The sequence below is a fragment of the Pelobates fuscus genome, chromosome 1 (assembly GCF_036172605.1).
Source record: "Pelobates fuscus isolate aPelFus1 chromosome 1, aPelFus1.pri, whole genome shotgun sequence".
Classification (NCBI taxonomy): domain Eukaryota; kingdom Metazoa; phylum Chordata; class Amphibia; order Anura; family Pelobatidae; genus Pelobates; species Pelobates fuscus.
In genome coordinates this window covers 254,380,726-254,400,633 of record NC_086317.1, presented here as the reverse complement: position 1 = coordinate 254,400,633, position 19,908 = coordinate 254,380,726, and the positions used below count along the sequence as shown (strand labels likewise).

The 19,908-nt window shown below is 42.1% G+C and overlaps 1 protein-coding gene across 3 annotated transcripts in view; it reads right to left on the bottom strand.

The window, feature by feature from the left end:
• Positions 1 to 19,529, bottom strand: part of LOC134612200 (ultra-long-chain fatty acid omega-hydroxylase-like) — a 99,196-nt gene extending 79,667 nt beyond the window's left edge. Inside the window, exons 1-3 of one of the 3 annotated variants that reach the window (XM_063456560.1) lie at positions 19,475 to 19,529; positions 7,139 to 7,361; positions 1,068 to 1,212 (exon numbers count right to left, since the gene is read on the bottom strand). In XM_063456560.1, the coding sequence (XP_063312630.1) occupies positions 1,068 to 1,212; positions 7,139 to 7,360 (367 nt within the window). In that variant the 5' untranslated portion in view covers position 7,361; positions 19,475 to 19,529. Of the gene's footprint in view, positions 1 to 1,067; positions 1,213 to 7,138; positions 7,362 to 12,851; positions 12,935 to 19,474 lie in introns of those variants that run through there. The other 2 variants (XM_063456553.1, XM_063456554.1) reach the window with 2 other exon arrangements.
• Positions 19,530 to 19,908: the final 379 nt, after the last annotated feature.

Here is a 19,908-nt window from a genome sequence, read left to right as displayed (position 1 = left end):
GGATACTGACACCTGTAAAATTGCATAAGGTTGCTATTTATAACTGTTTTATATAATAATTGTGTACTGAAGCTGCATATGCGTATACTAGTATTAAAGGTATGCCCAAGCACCATAACTACTACGATTTAATAACACTTTGACAAATTACATAGGGGGCACTCTGGATGTCTGCGATGCATGCTTCTGGATCTCGTTTCTGCAGAGGGAACCTGATTAGCTCCACTGAACTAAGCAGTGATGTGCAGGATCACTGTCATTGGCTGAGAGCATCAGCTGAGTGCTGTCAGCCAATGATAATGATTCCGGTTTCTGTAAGTATATATAAAAAAGAAAAACTTGGAGGATGCAACACCTAGCATATAGGAATAGTTAAAGCCTGCTGTGGCGCTCATGGTGCCAGGAGAGCCATGGCGCCCTTGCAGAGTAATTTATAAAACTGTTTACGTATGGTTTGACAACTTGCCTGGGTCTCCTGGGTGCCGCAACAAGCTTCTTCTGTATAAGTTGGAAGTGTAAACCTAGCTGAGATACTTACATAAGCCTTTATTCACTTTAAAGAAAAGAGAAGAAAAAGAAGAGAACTGGAGCCAATGGTTGCAAAACCTCCTAGATGGGGGTTATCCCCTGTTCATAGGCATGCAGTGTTTACATTACAGCCTAGTAATAACTTCACTGGCCACTCTTCAGATGGCTGCTAGAGATCCTTCCTGGGTCATGGCTGCCTAAAATGCAGTGTCTCCTCCCTCTGCATGCAGACACTGAACTTTCCTCATAGAGATTCATTGATTCAATTCATCTCTATGAGGAGATGCTGATTGGCCAGGGCTGTGTTTGAATTGTGCTGGCTCTGCCCCTGATCTGCCTCTTTGTCAGCCTCAGCCAATCCTATGGGAAAGCATTGTGATTGGATCAGGCTACTACTTCTGATGATGTCAGCACGCAGTGGGCAGGTCTAAAGGAAACAGGGACAAACTAAGCAGCTTATAAACTTAATTAATGAGGCACAAAATACCGAATCTGTCTTTAGTGACTACCTGGTTTCCAAAAAGTCCTTACTACTATACCTGAGGCGGCAACCATAGGTTTGATGGTGTCTGGATGAATAAGTGATACTATGGAGATGCTGGGTCCGATCCAAGTCTTGAAGGATTTTGCAAAATGTTTTAATATATTGCTGACTTCTTGTAGTCCTTCTTCATTCGGCAAGAACTAGATTCAATGATAGGCATAAAGGGATATTAGAGCAAAGCCCAAGCGTTGTGAGGTTAGAAGCCAAGATTAGTCAGTTAAAGGTAAATATCCAGATATGTGCACTGACAATTCTACACATAGCGAATCACATGTTATATTGATTTATATATGTATAGCAAGAAAGCATATGTTAGTACATTATTAAGATGGTATGACAAATATATTTTGTTAGAAAAAGATGCAACCATACATCTTATAGGGTAGCAAACTATCAGGGAAGGAAAAGTCAGTAGATGAAGGTTTGAGGATGCCATAAATATGTGGAGTCAGCGAAGGAGTAGTGGAAAAGTACACCATTACTTCTTCATAGTTAGGAGACCGTTGCAACTTTTGAAATAGCTAAGGTTCAATTAACCTCTCGAAAGCCAAAATAGCTAGGAGTTATTGTAAGGGAGCTTCAGAAACCTGAGATCTTACAAGCATCAGAGTGAGAATCCAATTACATTTTGACTTAAAGAAACACTATAGTCACCAGAACAACTACAGCTTATTGAATTTGTTCTGCTGAGTAGAATCATTTACTTCAGGCTTTTTGCTGTAAACACTATCTTTCCAGAGAAAATGCAGCGTTTACATTACAGCCTAGTTATAGCTCCACTGGCCACTCCTTAGATGGCTGCTAAAGCTGTTTCCTGAGGCAGTGCTGCAGAGTAACCAGCACTGCCATTCAGTGTATCCACACTCTGCATGCAGACACTAAACTTTCCTCATAGAGATGCATTGATTTAATGCATTTCTATGAGGAGGTGCTGATTGCCAAGACTGTGTTTGACTTGTGCTGGCTCTGGGGGTTAGATGGTGTTTTTAACACTGTAGGGTCAGGAAACCATGTTTGTGTTCCTGACCCTATACTGCTCCTTTAATGTGAGATAACCCCTAAATTGCAATACCGATCAAAATAAAAGAGCTAGTAAATTTCTACAACATTTTATTTTTACATTTGTCTACTTAGTCTAAATTTTAAACCTTTTCTTCAGATTTGACCTCAAATTAGCCATCACAAATCACCTCCTTTAACCATTGTGGTATATTCAAAATACTTTGCGGCATAAGTAATTGCACTGCTGGTCTGTCACCCACTCCATTGTCATGGCCTGCTTAATAAGTCTTTCTCATGATGCCTGCCTGCTCACTCCATCTTTACAACTGGAGGTTGGCAGAACAAGGGCACTGTGTAAGATTGCAGTCCACTCACTGCCTCTGTCCAGGGATACACTAGAAGCAATGGCCTGAAAATCAGTGTTGGACAGGGATATCTTACTAAAACAGACAAGCAGATAATGTGTGAGCAGGAAATTAAAATGAGAAAATCCGAAGCAGGAGTGGTGGTAAGCAGCATTACTCTAAAAGCCCAGAGAGAACTAGATTGACTGCATCAACACCGACAATAGACAGGCACAACAACTTTCCCTCAGGACTCATGTACGTAGTAAGAGGGTGGCAGTGGCACTAACCACTGAAAATACTTTACTCTACATACCCATTTCTAAATAACAACAACAGTATTTTCCAACATTGGTGGCAGGTGACATTTTCAGATAGTGGAGCACCAGATTTCACCCATGGAATTTGACTCCATTTCCAATTCTCCACCTCCTTGTCTGTTGGACTCATATGAAATATCAAAATAGTTAAATATCAAAAGGTTTAAACAAATAAAATAAAAAAGAAAATTAATGAAATCTTTATTTTATTTGTTTAACTCTTTAAGTGCCAAAAATATAACAAGCACATTGCAAAGCAATGTGTTTCACACTTTTGGCACTGAAAGTGTTAAAACATTTAGCAAATTTGTATCACTCAGTATGCAGGAAACAACATATTCTTATGAGTCGAACTATTCTTGCTGTGATATAATAAGTTATGCTAAAATATGAAAATATTACAACGGTCAGTGAAGAAATATAAAATTTTACAGAAAACGCAAGTGGCCTGTCTATGTGTGCCTGTGTACGCATGTATGTACCTGTCTGAGTCTGTGTGTACCTGTCTGTGTTCTACCTGTCGTTGTTTGTTTGTATCTCAATGTGTGTGTATGTGCCTGCAGGTGCCTGTATGTATCCAATCCTGTGTGTGCCTGTTTCTGTTTGTTTGTACCTGTCTATGTATGTATGTACTTATCTTATCCTGTGTTTGTCTGACATATGTCTTTGCCTGTGTATGGCTCTATGTACCTGTCTAAGTCTGTGTGTGCCTGTCTGTGTTTGTTTGTGCCTGTCTGTGTATGTATGTATGTGCCTGTCAGTGCCTTTATATGCCTGTATGCAACCTATCTGAGTCTGTGTGTTCCTGTGTGTATCTGTCTGTGTATTTTTGTGCCTGTTTGTGACTTAATGGGCCTGCCTGTGTATGTTTGTGTCTTTGAGTACCTATTTGTGTATGCCTATGCCTAAGTTTTCCTGCATGTATCTGTGTGAGGCTGTGTGTGCCGGTTTGAGAAGGTTTGAGACGATGTGTCGGCATGCATGAGTGCCTCTGGTGTGGGCTGGCCTGTCCAGTCATCTTTGGCAAATCATAAGTTGGCTTCCTCTTTGATGGCAGGAGCAGTGGCATGCCGTTTGTAGCCTCACTGTAGCATGCAAACTGACCATAGAAACGTTTACTGCAGTCCCTAGGTTCCCTAAGCACATGTACGCAGGTTTAGAGCTTCTTAGAAGGGGTGTTACATAGAAACATAGAAACATAGAATGTGACGGCAGATAAGAACCATTCGGCCCATCTAGTCTGCCCAATTTTCTAAATACTTTCATTAGTCCCTGGCCTTATCTTATAGTTAGAATAGCCTTATGCCTATCCCACGTATGCTTAAACTCCTTTACTGTGTTAACCTCTACCACTTCAGCTGGAAGGCTATTCCATGCATCCACTACCCTCTCAGTAAAGTAATACTTCCTGATATTATTTTTAAACCTCTGTCCCTCTAGTTTAAGACTATGTCCTCTTGTTGTGGTAATTTTTCTTCTTTTAAATATAGTCTCCTCCTTTACTGTGTTGATTCCCTTTATGTATTTAAATGTTTCTATCATATCCCCCCGTCTCATCTTTCCTCCAAGCTATACATGTTAAGATCCTTTAACCTTTCCTGGTAAGTTTTATCCTGCAATCCATGAACCAGTTTAGTAGCCCTTCTCTGAACTCTCTCTAAGGTATCAATATCCTTCTGAAGATACGGTCTCCAGTACTGTGTACAGTACTCCAAGTGAGGTCTCACCAGTGTTCTGTACAATGGCATGAGCACTTCCCTCTTTCTACTGCTAATACTTCTCCCTATACAACCAAGCATTCTGCTAGCATTTCCTGCTGCTCTATTACATTGTCTGCCTACCTTTAAGTCATCAGAAATAATCACCCCTAAATCCCTTTCCTCAGATGTTGAGGTTAGGACTCTATCAAATATTCTGTACTCTGCCCTTGGGTTTTTACGTCCAAGATGCATTATCTTGCACTTATCCACATTAAATGTCAGTTGCCACAACTCTGACCATTTTTCTAATTTACCTAAATCATTTGCCATTTGGCTTATCCCTCCTGGAACATCAACCCTGTTACATATCTTAGTATCATCAGCAAAAAGACACACCTTACCATCAAGACCTTCTGCAATATCACTAATAAAAATATTAAAGAAAATGGGTACAAGTACAGATCCCTGAGGTACCCCACTGGTGACAAGCCCAAGCTTCGAATATACTCCATTGACTACAACCCTCTGTTGCCTGTCACTCAGCCACAGCCTTACCCATTCAACAATATTGGAATCCAAACTCAAAGATTGCAGTTTATTGATAAGCCTTCTATGTGCAACAGTGTCAAAAGCCTTACTGAAATCTAGGTAAGCAATGTCTACTGCACCACCCTGATTTATAATTTTAGTTACCCAATCAGGGGGAGTGCCGGTGAAGCAGGAATTATTACCCCTCTTTCCAAGTCCTCAATGCTCAGTATTGTGCTTCCAGAGTTGTTTATCTTGGTGTATATACATAATGCGTTGCTATTGTTCTCCTGGTATTTTACACTTCTGTGCGTTGCTTAAGAACCTGTGCCGCCTTAACTGAACTATTGCTATTCCTGACTATGCTTTCAACTTATCCTCTCCTGTACTTGGTTACTTTCTCCCTGTCAATTGCTGCTCCTTCCTGTATATTTCTTCACATATGCCTGGATTTTATATTCCCCATTGCATGTTCGTTAAATTGTTTGGTGAATTTCCCTTTTCCTATCACCAGTATGAATCTGTTCAACTAACCAAACAAATTGCTGAATGACTGACCACCCTGCATGGGGAGTGTGCTGCTTATTAACCTCCCAGAAGCTATGGTTAACCGCAGCTTCATTGACGAACAGCTGGGTGGTATGAACGAACACGTGGCGGTGGCCATCGTAAAACTGTCGAACAGCCAGCGGTGTTTTGTCGTTACATATAGTTACATAGTTACATAGCTGAAAAGAGACTTGCGTCCATCAAGTTCAGCCTTCCTCACATATGTTTTTTGCTGTCGATCCAAAAGAAGGCAAAAAAAAACCAGTTTGAAGCACTTCCAATTTTGCAACAAGCTAGGAAAAAAATTCCTTCTTGACCCCAGAATGGCAGTCAGATTTATCCTTGGAACGCGTGGAACTGCTTTCGGACACTATTCCACACGAACACCGCTGGGACTTCCAGACTTCCAGCAATTTGTCTCTTTTTATACCAACGCAGCGGCGTTCGGTACTTTTAAACACACAAGAGATAACAAGAGATACTGGAGAATCATAGGCACGAACAGTCATTTAGTTATTTTAATGTATTTCTCTGCCTCTGAAAAAGACTGGCCGACCCAGCTGAACTTAGGGAACTATTCTGGGCAATAGCCTCGTGGGCGGCCAGGGGGAAATGTGACTTCCAGCTTACTTTTGAAGCCCTGGGTGATGGGTGATTTTTGAGTATGTTGCTCCCCCAGATCGGAGCTATCAGGAAATGTATATTTTGTGGGGGTCTCTTTGGGGTATTTCTAAAAATGTGTATTTTTCGCTTGGAGATAATTGAGTTGATACAGTAATTAACTCAATTATCTCCTAAGCAGAGGGGAGGGATTGTGTACACTGTATAGGAGTGACTGAATGTGAAATACTGTTTCGATTGGCTTGCTGTTCCTGTCTCCTGGTGCCCCACAAGGTCCACCTGGGTGGTATCCTTGTAGGGAAAACTGTGTGCCACAATAAACCTTCAGTTCCTGATTTACCCTCCACACAGAGCCTTGCCTCATGCTTATAGGAAAAAGCTATTCCGGCTGCAATCCCTGCCTTGGGATTGCTCTATAATCACTAGCTCTTCTAAGAGCTGTTCCTGCTCTACTCTACAGCCTCCCTCTCACTATAGGGGAGAAAGGACATCTCTGGGCGGCGAAAACCCCTCACTACCGGGGTGCCGCTACACCTGACATTACACTAGTTAACAATATGGCTTGTTTTAAGTGGAATCCAGTTACCATATTATGTCTTAAAACAGACATCCTAGCATAACTGAGTTCAGAAACAGCACATCCAACTGAACTAAAGTGTTAATATTTCCTTAAGAAAACAGCCTGATCGATAAATTGTGTAAGAGGCAACAGCTTCCGCTGGTTAAATAGCATAACATTTGTTGCAAATACATACAAAAGACGACGATGTTACATCAATACTAATTCTGTAATTATTAGGAAGGGTGATTAATGAAATACATATGAGTACACATACATTAGTCCAAGTTATCAGGTTCTTGTATATAATGCCTTTTAAGCTGTACTTTTCATTGATGTGCACAATGCACACCAACCTTGCAATAGTGCCAAGTTTAAGTTTTAAAAACAAATCTTATATATACATTTTACTGGATAATTGTAGATGTAAAAAATACCATTACCATTCCCAAATGTCCAAAAAGCCAGCTACGCCTTGGGGGCTCTGGAAAACAGCGGAGCCTCTGTGCATTGACGATGTACGCATGGATGAAGCTCACCACCTTAAGTATTGTGCGACTGATAAAGAAGAGGAAAAGGAAGAGCAGGGCTGTGACTGCATAGACCCGGAATGGTGTATTTTCCAAATGCAAAGCTTCCAGGAGATGATCTACCAAGGGCAGCATCCTGAGAGGGAGAGAGACATGTAACGACAGGCAAACAACAGAATCTTTATGGTGAAAATGCACCGCAGACAGGACTGGCGCTACTTTAGAAGAGTCATACACATTCTGCAGCCCCTATAAACACCCACTCTCTCACTCTCTACAACCCCTATACACAAATACTACACCCCAAACACAACAAAAACAGGTATATTCAAACACACTACACCACAAACAGACCCCTTAATACACACGCAATTCCACAAGCAACCTCCAAATACATTCACAATACCCTTTTCTGCCCATGTCCCTCTTTTTTTCTCTGCTATCCCACTTATGTAGACACTAGAGAAAGGTCATGAGTAATTCTGAGATTAACTACAGTAGAACTCAGCGATACGTACATACAAAATTCACATTATTCTGTGTGTGATAGCTGTGGAGCTTTTTGATACACTACTATGCACATTACTTTGAGATTTTTGTAGAGCTCTTTGATACACTCATGCTTACCACACATTACTGTGTTTATTTTGTTTTGTTTTGTTTTACGGTGGAGCTCTGAGATACACTCTTACAGTATTATTTACTAAAGTGAGACTTCAAAGTGAATTCCAAATTTAAAGCCAAAATAGACAAACTAAAAAAAAAAATGTTTACAATTTGAATACTTAGGCTTTAAACTTGGAATTCACTTGGAATTCTCACTTTAACATATTTCCAAACATTGGCAGGTATGGAATCGGGATGGGTGAAGGGGATTCAAGAGGGTGTGTTACCCTATAATGGGTTGGTCTGCCCAGAAAAGGGGCATACAAATTGTGAACTTGAAAATTATGTTTCTTGTATTTCGACTGTATCTTCAGAAGGATATTGATAAGGTAGGCAGAGAATGTAATAGAGCAGCAGGAAATGCTAGCAGAATGCTTGGTTGTATAGGGAGAGGTATTAGCAGTAGAAAGAGGGAAGTGCTCATGCCATTGTACAGAACACTGGTGAGACCTCACTTGGAGTACTGTACGCAGTACTGGAGACCGTATCTTCAGAAGGATATTGATACCTTAGAGAGAGTTCAGAGAAGGGCTACTAAACGGGTTCATGGATTGCAGGATAAAACTTACCAGAAAAGGTTAAAGGATCTTAACATGTATAGCTTGGAGGAAAGACGAGACAGGGGGGATATGATAGAAACATTTAAATACATAAAGGGAATCAACACAGTAAAGGAGGAGACTATATTTAAAAGAAGCAAAACTACCACAACAAGAGGACATAGTCTTAAATTAGAGGGACAAAGGTTTAAAAATAATATCAGGAAGTATTACTTTACTGAGAGGGTAGTGGATGCATGGAATAGCCTTCCAGCTGAAGTGGTAGAGGTTAACACAGTAAAGGAGTTTAAGCATACGTGGGATAGGCATAAGGCTATCCTAACTATAAGATAAGGCCAGGGACTAATGAAAGTATTTAGAAAATTGGGCAGACTAGATGGGCCGAATGGTTCTTATCTGCCGTCACATTCTATGTTTCCATGTTTCTATGTTTGTATTACATTAGAAATGATCCTATAATTTTTTTAAAGAAATTCCAAGTGCGTAAAAAAAACACCTAATCCCGTAAAAGAAACACACGTTACCTTTAACAGCTATTGTCAACTTTATTGTTCAAATTCAATTTTAGCTACACAAGGTTTTGATTGATGGAGACTCTAGCTATACACTGATCAGCCACAATATTAGAACCAGCTGCCTAATTTCATGTAGCTCCCAAAACAGCTTTGATGCATCAAAGCATGGACTCCACAAGACTTCTGAACATGTCCTCTAGTATCTGGTACCAAGACATTAGCAGCAGATCCTGCTAAGTGCATGAATTGAATTTGTTGCTCAAGCACATCCCACAGTTGTGCAATCAGATTAAGATTTGTATAATTTGGAGGCCAAGGCTACACCTTGAACTATATGTCATGTTCCTCAAACCATCGTTACTTTGACATGTACCACCGACCTAGAGATTGTTGCAGACCAGGTACACCAATTCATGGAAATAATGTTACCTGAAGGCAGTGACCTCTTTCAGCATGATAATGCACCATGCCACACTGCAAACATTGTTCGGGAATTATTTTAGAAACATGACAAAAAGTTCAAGGTGTTGCCTAGGCCTTTAAATTCCACAGGTCTCAATCCAAATGAGCACATGTGGGATGAACTGGAACAACAAATCCAATACATGGAGGATCCACCTCAAAACTTGCAGAACTTAAAGGATCTGCTGCTAATGTCTTGGTCTTGGTACCAGGTACCACAGGACACGTTCAAAAGTATTGTGGATTCCATGCTTTGATGCACCAGAGCTGTTTTGGCAGCCGAGGAGGACCTACACAATATTAGGCAGGTGGTTTTAATGTTGTGGCTGATCAGATCAGCCTTATGCCTATCCCACTAAGGTAGTGGCTACCCCTCCCACCACAGATGTTGGGTATTTCATGCTATGAAATACCTAATATATTAGTAATTATTAATAAAGATTATTATTATTAGTAGTAATGATTGTGAAATAACTCTGTAATCATGTGACATCTAACATAGAAACCACATGAATAGCCCAAATGATTATTTGCGTAAAACTTTCATGTGGGTGTGCTAGCCCTCCACCCATGTGAAATACTTGATATATTAGTAATTATGTGAAATAAATTTGTAATTATGTGAACTCTATCATGAAAACCCTTTTGATCCTACTTGATCTGACAAATATCCTTGAGCCTGAATGATCTTTGTCTTAAACTTACATTGTGGATGCAATCCCCTCTCCTCCCCCCCTCCCCCCCCCCCCCCACCGCAATTATATTTTCACAATTATGTAAAGTCTACCTTAGAAACCACTTGAACTTACTTATTCTAACAATCACAATACAATTCATGTGGTGATTGTATCTGTTATAAGCAATCTAACCAAACAACTATCTTAAAATGACAATCTAACAAATATCTGCCAAAATTGCTTTTTTTTTTAAAAATTCTTTATTTTGTTTGTGCAGAGGTTAAGCATGTGGGTTTGTGCTGCCACGACAGCTGGCACAACCACAATTGTATTCACATTGAAACACATGGCATTAAAAGAAACATTGCACTTTTTTTTAAATAGAATAGTAAACAGGGTTATGTTTGTAACATTAATAGAAGAGGAACATGTATAAACAGGCTATAAGAGCAAAGAGAGATCAAGATAAGCGTCCCGGATACACTAGATATTTGGCACAGGATATAGGCACAGGCTATTTCTGTATGCTTAAAAACTTGACTGCCTTACTGCATGGCTGTCTAGAGAAATGTCACAATATTGTGGTAGGCTTATTAACATTCGGGACTACTTTAGATGCCTTAAGCTCTTATAACAGGAAGACATGCGTGCTACTATGCTTAAGAGTATTAGGTAGGTGACATATACATTATAAGCAAGCCACAAGACAAGTAGCTGAGCAGATTAGTAGGTAAGCAAACAAATTATTGGAGTGCAACACCTGCAGTGGGTGCCTGGCAGTTGGAGAGATGGGCTAGACTCGCCCAGCTGGTTAGCGACATAACCTTACCGCCCCACATGGCTTTCTTTATGGCTGGGACAGTCAGGAACACAGGTCATCAAGCTATATCAACATAAGGTTTGCAAAAAAAAAGGAAGGAAAATAAAAAGCATAATGTGTCATTAAGATGTGAGGTGTCACCATTAAAAAGTTAGGTAGTGTCCCAGCAGTTCTCTGCAGTGTGGGTAGACTTGGGAGGGCCACGTGTAGGTCCCCCCGGCCTCTCTTCAGCCGATGCCTGTTCGGGTCAGCATACAGTCCTGCAGTAGGATGTTGTAGGGTGCGGCTCTCCCACACTCTTCCATGCTGGTTGGCAGGGGTTGGTCAGTGTCCTGTTCTTTGTTGCAAGGGTGTTGGTTGTATGCTCTGTCTCTATATCTTCGGCTCCAGGCCTTAAGGGGGGCTCGATCTCCAAGGTGTTTCCACCGCTGGTGATGCACTCTTGGGCAGGCATTGCCAGGTGGCTGTAGTGCTTGGCTCTGGGATCCCTGCTGGCAGCGCTGTGTGTGTTGGGCTTCCCTGCTACCGTGGAGGTTTTTGGGGTGCGTAGTTTGCCACTGCCCCTTGCGTTGCCGCCTTTTATGCCTTGTTCCCTTGGGAGAGCATTGGGGGAGCTTCATCAGTTGGTGTCTCAGGGCGGATTGGCACCGGGGAGCTGCTGCTCGTTTGGCTGGAGGGGAGGTAGGTCTTTGTGCGCCCAGTTTCTCCCAGAATTGCTGGCATATGCGGTCAAAGGTTGTGAGGATCGCATTCACGCTCATGTGTGGCTGCTGGGCAATTTCAGCAGCCATCTTTAACTGAGTTTCAGCACTCCTAGTCGATCGACTGCTTGGATGTTGCTACACCTATTGTGGCTGGTCCTTATGCACGGTCTGCTTGTGTGGGCAGGGATAACCCCCCCCGGTCCAGAGGGGGGGGAACAGGGCTGCACGGTTCAGGCACGGCAATTCCCAGGACAGGAGAGCGGCCGCCTCTCCCGCCATACGACTCCACCAGGCCCGGTCGCGATTGCACTTACTGGCACAAGTTAGTTCCCAGGCGGTCCACACGGAGCCCCCCTACCTGCTCTTGGGTCAGGTGGGTCTCCGCAGGCTGGTGGGCACAAATTCAGCTAAAATAGGTAGTTGAGCCCAGAGCCCATGTTAAACACGACCGGTCGCCATGAGGTTCAGGCCCGCCCCTCGCCAAAATTGCTTTTTGTCTGTCCAAATGTTTGTTAAGAGGAAGCTGATGATGGGCTAGCTCCCCAGAGTATAATTGTTAATATTGCTTCTTCTATGTTAGATCTAATGATCTAGCCTGATAAAGCTGATCTAACTAAGATCTAGCAATCTGCATACCTTTTCATTCAAAATTTTGATTGGGGGAGCTAACTTGGTTGTGGTGAAATTCAATAACAGACTGTTCACGTACTACCTAACATATCCCACCCCTTGACAGGTGCCATTTTAATAATATAATCACTGTTATTGACTTCACCTGTCAGCAGAACTGGATTATGTTTGTCACGGGTGCAGTATGTGTGAGGGGTGCAACGTGTGTGTGAGGTGTGCAGTGTGTGTGTGAGGGATGCAATGTGTGTGAAGGATGCTGTGTGTGTGTAAAGGGTGCAGTGTGTGTGTGAGGAGGGTAGTGCGTGTGTGAGGGGTGCAGTATGTGTGAGGGGTGCAATGTGTGATCTCTCCACTGACCTATGATGCACACAGCAAGGCCAGTGATAGGCTAACCAATGATCATCGCGACCCACCAAGCAGCCCAGTCCTGCCTGTCGGTGAATTTTATGTTGTGGCTGATTACTGTATGATCTATCATGTCTAGACCTGTTAGCAACATAAATTAATAGAAACAGTCAGGTTATATACAAAAAGAAATAAGAGATTTATGTAGCCTCTGTCTAGAATGGACATTTTTCAGTTTGTTACATACCTTTAAACTCAGGGTGAAACAGACTTCTAAGGAGCTGTGTAATCTTTGTACTGCTTCAAAGTGCATGCAATGCCTCGCAATCATTTATCAAGCTCTCTGTGTCAAACCTCACAATATATAGACACTCTTGCCTGATGAAATCTGGTGTCACAAGAAAGTTGTGCAAGATCCTGAAACTTACTCATGTTTTTATGAATCTGGATTTACCAGTGACTGTTCTGTGGTTGGCTGAACTATGTAAATCTTGCCAAATCTTGGCAAAATATTCATTTTCTTCAATCTTTTTGAATAAATTCGTTTTTATATTTTCTTTAATTTTAATAAAGAACATTTAGAAATGCTACAGTCGCAATTCATTGGGGAGTAATATACCCCACACATTTTTTTAAAATTATGTTACATTTTTAAATGGAAAATAAATCATTGCTTAACAGGTCACAATTCACTGCCTAAAAACAACAGTGGATTTTCTGATTGACCAAGAATAAATTTGCATTGTATTTATTTAAGAGATAAAATGCTATACGTGATATTTATAGGATATTGTAGTCTCCCAGGATATATATCCCAATGTGCCTGTCCAGATTGTAGGGTACCAGCCCAAGCACAAGCTCACACATGAAAAAAAAGATAATTCCGGCTTCAAATCTGCAGTACTCTGCCAAGTGATATCCCAACACACCCCATTGTAGTCAGCAGAAGATTGCTACTTGGAGGCTGCAAATCACAACTATTATATGCTAATAGTCAATGGACTATATCCTTTTTCAGCCCTCCAATGTGTTTTTTAATGTCATTATCAGTTACTTGCTGCCCTTCATCTATTTTGATATCATAATGACAGCTTAGTACACTACGCACATGGCATGGCTCACAAGGGGGGCAAGAAACCCTAGGCAACTAACATGGGAGTGATGGCAAGGAAGATCTGGTCTGTTTTCCACAAGCCATCCTTCTAAAAATGAAGGTGTACTGTGATGTCTGTTTGCACAGTTCAGCAGACGTTAGGCAGAGGTAGGAATTACAAAGGGCTTTTTCTAGTGAGACTCTGTGTGGATTTGTGTATGGGCTGGTGGCCTGTACTCGCTATGCTCTACATGCACTGCAAGGACTGGTCCACTGGGATATTTCCTGCTTGACTGCAGTATCTGAGACTGGCTAGGTTATGAGAATACAGTGGGTAGATATGATGACCTTGGAGGTGTTTGTCAGTGACCAGATGGTTAAATGAGACAGTAATCTTGTCATTCAATACACATGCCAGCTGTAGTTGGGCAATCACTGGAATCAGTGGGAAACAGAGTTGCAGAGAAATATAATGGCACACCCTGCAGCTCCAACAGTCTGCATCTGTCATCTTGTCTTATCTATCTATCTATATACTATCTATCTGTATATATATATATTGCTTGATCCAATTACGTAAGATAATCCACAAAAAAAGGCCATTCCTTTGTACTTGACGGGCCACAGCCCACGACCACAGTCCACTGGCCCACAGGCGCCTCTCTGATCCTACCCCCCCCCCCCCTTCCCTCATATGAGCTGCAAGTACGGCCCCCAAGCCGTCGACTGAGGTGGCAGAACAAAACAAAAAAATAAACTAAGGTTAAACCCCATGGTTAAAGCCTGAAGATGCACAGGAGACCCCCCTACTCTACCACACCCGATAGTCTGGGTAAGCACCTCTAACCGATGACAAGTAATCAGGCTGAGGCACATATACATAGGGGTTTATCCTCCTGGCCCTGACACACCCTTATGCACCAAGGCCACCTAACATCCATAGAGACAACAAGCTCCACTCCTACTGCGCTCTACCCTAACTGGCCCCAAAAAACAGGAAGGGCAACCAGCCACCTTGCGAGGAGAAGACAAGACCCCTCTGCAAGTGGAACTCAGCTGACCCACACAAGCCAGAGCACATATCACCCCCACCTCCAACGGGGTACAATTTGAAACGGGGGGGGGCCCTGCTAAAACCTACCACGCTTTCTCCCACACCCAAGACCCCAGGGGACCGGAAGGTGTAACGTACCGCCTGGCACTCTGACCAGGTACCTCCATCTATCGTTGCTTCCTAGTACTTGCGAATACCATAATCACTGCACTGGAACACCATAACCACCGTAGAACCCACTAACCGCCGCAGCTTGGTTGGGGTCTCGACGTCCTCTACCCACCCTGGACCCAAGACCAGGATCCAGCTTCCCTCTCCTAGTCCAGAGACTTCTGCCCGCAGTCACCGTGGCTTGACTGGGGCCCTGGAACCGCTCCTTCCTGGAGCCGAATGGGGAATTAGCTCTAGTCCTTTCAAGAACTTTCCCCATTGAAACCCCTGCAAGCTGGAACAGCAGACACAGGAGTAAATCTTCTTTAATAACAGGACAACACACAGTTTTGGAGTGTAAGCTGGAATAGGATTTTAATGGAGGCACACTGGTCTTTATGCAAGTTTCCCAGCAAGGGTGACACCCAGGTGAACGTTGTTGGGCACAGGGACACAAACTTCCAAACCGATAACAACACATTTACAATGTAAGGCACTCTCACACAAGGCAAACAATCCCTCCCCTCAGCTTGGGAGATAATTGAGTTAATTACTGTATCAATTTCCACAATAAATTAACAATATACAGTCCTTATCCACCACACTACAGCCCCTTTTCTCAATTGCAGCAATCCCTAACCCCCTACTACAGCCCATATTCCCTACTATACTTCCTAGTCTCCCGATTACAGCCCATATGCTCCACTACAGCCCTTATCACCTCACTTCAACCCACGACCAGTGCCCCTCCTGAGATTAGGTTCTGGATCAGCCCCTGCCATGTCTGGCATTCCAGGTAGACGCCGGGCTCTGTAGAAACAGAGAGAGTGTGTGACAGACATGGTGAACCAGAGACACAGCACGTGTCCTGATTGGTCTCTCTTTCAAAGATAGAAGAATCAGGACTTGCGCTGTGTCACTCTCACGTCTGTAAAGCCTGCCTACCAAGAAAACTGAAGACTTTGTGATAACTATCAGGTTTTTCGTTAGGTGGGCTTTACATTCAATCTCTCTCCAGTATTCGTCAGACTTAGTGCCTGCAGTGCCATGGCAGTGTCCAAATAAAAAAAAAGACTGAAACGCAGGTGGGGTGGTGAAGGGGGGTGGGGGGGGGGGGGGGGGGCAGGCACAGTAGCCACCTCCCTGAAATTAGTTTTTACATGTTGGGATGTCTGAGTTTGCAAATAACCAAACTCCACATACACTAAACATCCTTTTCCAAAGCCTTTTCCATAATCCCTGTGAAAATCTCTCCCCCTCTTCACACTTATAAGCACTAATTCAAAGCCTAAACCTGAAAAAAAGCTTTTAGCCTAATCCTAAATTTAACTCCATTTATAAACTATAAACCCCATGTACCCAAATACTAAATTTAACTCCACTCTAACCCTAATCTCCATGACCCTAAACACCATTTATACCACAACTGTAGCCCCTCTCAAGCTTTTTTATTTTCATTCAAGAAAAACGTTTATTGATACACGCTTATAAACAATAAGAAACAATAATGATAATAGTCATTGTAGAATTGTTAGAGTTCAGAATGGAGTAGTGAGACATTAATATAAACATATGTCACAGAATTTATAATGAATTAGCATATGGATCCGTATAAGCATGCAGGTAGATACTGGATATGTTGGTTACTACCAACACTTTCGTATAGTAAATTGGTTGTTCGTTGGCAGGTAGACTATTGGGGGAAATATTGGGAGAGAAATTAAATAAAATAAGTGATAATGAAAATGGAAATAACCTCGGCATCTATGAGAATGTGCAACGCGTTCTATCTGACTGTGTTAATGAAGAATATGGTGTTGGGGGATTGAGCTTTTGGTGAGTGTAGGTTGGCACTGGCAAGAGCAAGAGGAAAGTGGGAGGAGGGAGAGAGGATAAGAGAGGAAAAGGTGCTGGAGAGAAAGTTGGGATGAGAGAGGGGGAAAGAGATGGGAAAAAAGAGGGGGGTAGGGTGGTGGATGTTGTCTATCCCATCGCTCCACCCCTCCTCTATGGGTGCGTTGTTCATCAGGTTGGGGGAAACATGGTCCAGGTTTGGTATTGTGTATTACTGTAGGTTTGAGGTATGGTCGGATCTGTTGTGTCAGGACTTGGCGGTCTAGACTCCAGGTTTAGTTATCTGGTCAGCCATTGCATCCAATGAAACCAGATCTTCTGGTACACCTGGTTCCTCCCGCCTGCCATCAGGATAAGTTCCTCTATGCTCCTTATGTCTTCCACTCTATTGATCCAATCCTCGGTGGAGGGAATTGAGATCTGTTTCCATAAAGTCGGGATTGCACTATATGTGGCGTTAATTAGATATGCAGTGATTGTTTTCTTGTAAGTAGCCAACGGTAGGGGAGTCAGGTGGAGCAGATAGCTCTCTGGGGAGAACTCAACCGAGTCATCCGTGAGTGTGGATACTACCCGGTGTACTTTCCTCCAATAGTGTGTGATTTGGGGCATGTCCACCAGGTACGAAACAACGTGCCTAGTTCGTTGCCACATCTCCAACACTCTGGTGCACATGAGTTGTGCATGGAGGCAAGTTTCACTGGTGTTTTATACCAGTGAGATATAATTTTGCTTCCGGATTCCTAATATTTTGAGTGAGGATTTATGCGTCAATGTGAATGTATTGGTCTATTGTTCCTGGATCAGAGGATGGCCAAGGTCCCTCTCCCAGTGTCTAACAAAGTATCAGAGGTTTTGATCTGCTTGCGGTGTGATCAGAATGCAATATAGCAGTGAGATGGCATTTGGTGGGGGGGAGGGTTGAGTGCATAATATCTCAAACGTGGTGAGCGCTCTCGAGGCTGAAGTTAGGTTTGGTACTCGTTTGAACATGCGGACCAGTTGGTGATATCTGAATCTTGTCATCAAGTCCGGAGATTTCAATGTAGGCAGTTCTGAGAGTGCAATGATGGTACCATCTGCCAGTACGTGTTGTAGCCTGCAGCGTAATGGTAGTCCGATGCTAGTCATGGTCCGAGTGGAGTAAATAATGCGGAACATCTGGTTGCTTGTGATGGGATATAGGAGGGAGACAGATGGTGAAAAGTCCAGCCCAGCCCAGCAAATATCCTCCTCCAGATACTAGAGTGGTAGCTATTGTCGCAGAACTTGGGGGTTGCCAAGAAAGTGAATGCAGAGGCAACACAGAGAAGCTAGCTTCTATGGCGATCCAAAGTTTGTCCTGTGGAGCTAGTGACCATTCGATGATATACTGTAGGTGGATGGTTCAGTGGAATTTGACTAGATCAGGGAGTCCCAAGCCTCCCTGCGGTGTGGGTTTTATTAGAATTTCATATTTGATCCTGGTCATCTGGTTCTGCCATACATAGTTAGTTTGTGAAAGCTCTGCGTATCTGAGCAGAGAAAAACTGACGAAGATCAGCAGCGTCTGTAGTAAGTATAGGAAGCATGGGAGCACATTCATTTTAAGAACGCTCACCCTTCTGAGCCAGGTGATATGCGGCATGGACCAGTCCTTCAAATTTTGAAGCACTCGGTCTAACAGAGGTGGAAAGTTGAGTTGGAATAGATAAAATATATCTGCAGTTATCCAGACACCAAGGTATTTTATCGCTTCTTTAGACCAGTGGAACGGGAATTGCACCTTAAGAGAGGTTATTGGGGTGCGGTCACATCTAAGGTGTAGTATCTCGGATTTTGTGCAGTTGATTTGGAGATTTGATAGAGAGCTATATCTTTCAAATTCCCGCATAATAGCTTGGAGTGATCAGTGTGGGTTCCGGACTGTAAATAGTAAGTCATCGGCATAGGCGGAGATCTTGCTTTCTCCCCACTTGCAGCATATGCCGAGAATGTCAGACCGTTCACGCACTGCATTTAAAAATAAGGAGACCCAGACCTCTCAAGCTTTTAATGCTCTTTACACTCAACACACATGTAACTCTGTAATCAATGTCTCTCTAACCTTATTACATTTACTCTAACCACTTCTAACATTACCTTTAACCCTGTATGGCTTTACACGGCTGCATACACTTACTGTATTTACAGAGTCAGACAATACATTACAAGCAAACATATGCACATATACAGATATTTGCAACAGTCAAATGTGAGCATATACTTTTAGGTGTTTTTTTCTGCCTGCAGTCTTTAGTTAATACATATAATAAACTTACTCCTATCTGATATTTATTTATTTATTTATTTTTTTGAAAGGAAGGCAGGGGCACCATAGAATTTTGTGCCAAAAGACACCTTACATATAAATTCAGGTTTGACAATGGGGGCTACAGAAACAGAAAGGGCAAGGGAAAAAGTTCCCATCATATTAAAAGCTGCCTTTAAATAGACAGCAGAATGCTGTATCTATGATTAGAAGCAGTAGAATCATTATCAATTCATGTTATCAACTCTTTGTCTGTGTTACTTTTATACTGTATAGTTCAGGTTAAAATGCATTAGTACTGCAGAATAGAGGAAATAATATATCCCAACTACGTTCAACAATTTCAAGTACCTATTTAAAATAAAATACAAAATTAAACGTAACCTTTTTATTTAAAAGTACATGGAAGTCGTATTGCATTGAACTTACCTGGCATTAAATGAAACCCTGAGAATAGTGAATATGTCCTACTTTCACATGCCAATTACTATGTTTGTTTTGAGCATGCTCAATTGATAACCTATGTGAACATAGCACTTATTTTTATTATTACACCTCTGCCTCCTCCTTATGGTAAATTCAAGCTATTACAGTTTTGATTAACCAACCACTGATAAATTATATAGGCATATTCACTTCATGACTGAAAATAAAAAAAACTTTGCTTATAATAAATTCTACACAAAATGTGCAGCTAAAAAACTAATACTCAAAATAGAAAAAAGTAAGGTGCCTCAAATATCTAGGAATTCAGCTATTTTCAGAAGTTACAGGACAGTACAGGAAAGTATATGTTTGTGGAAGTTGGACCTCCTTAGCTATTTGACTCACAGCATTTTGACTCTTGTCATGGTACCATTTTA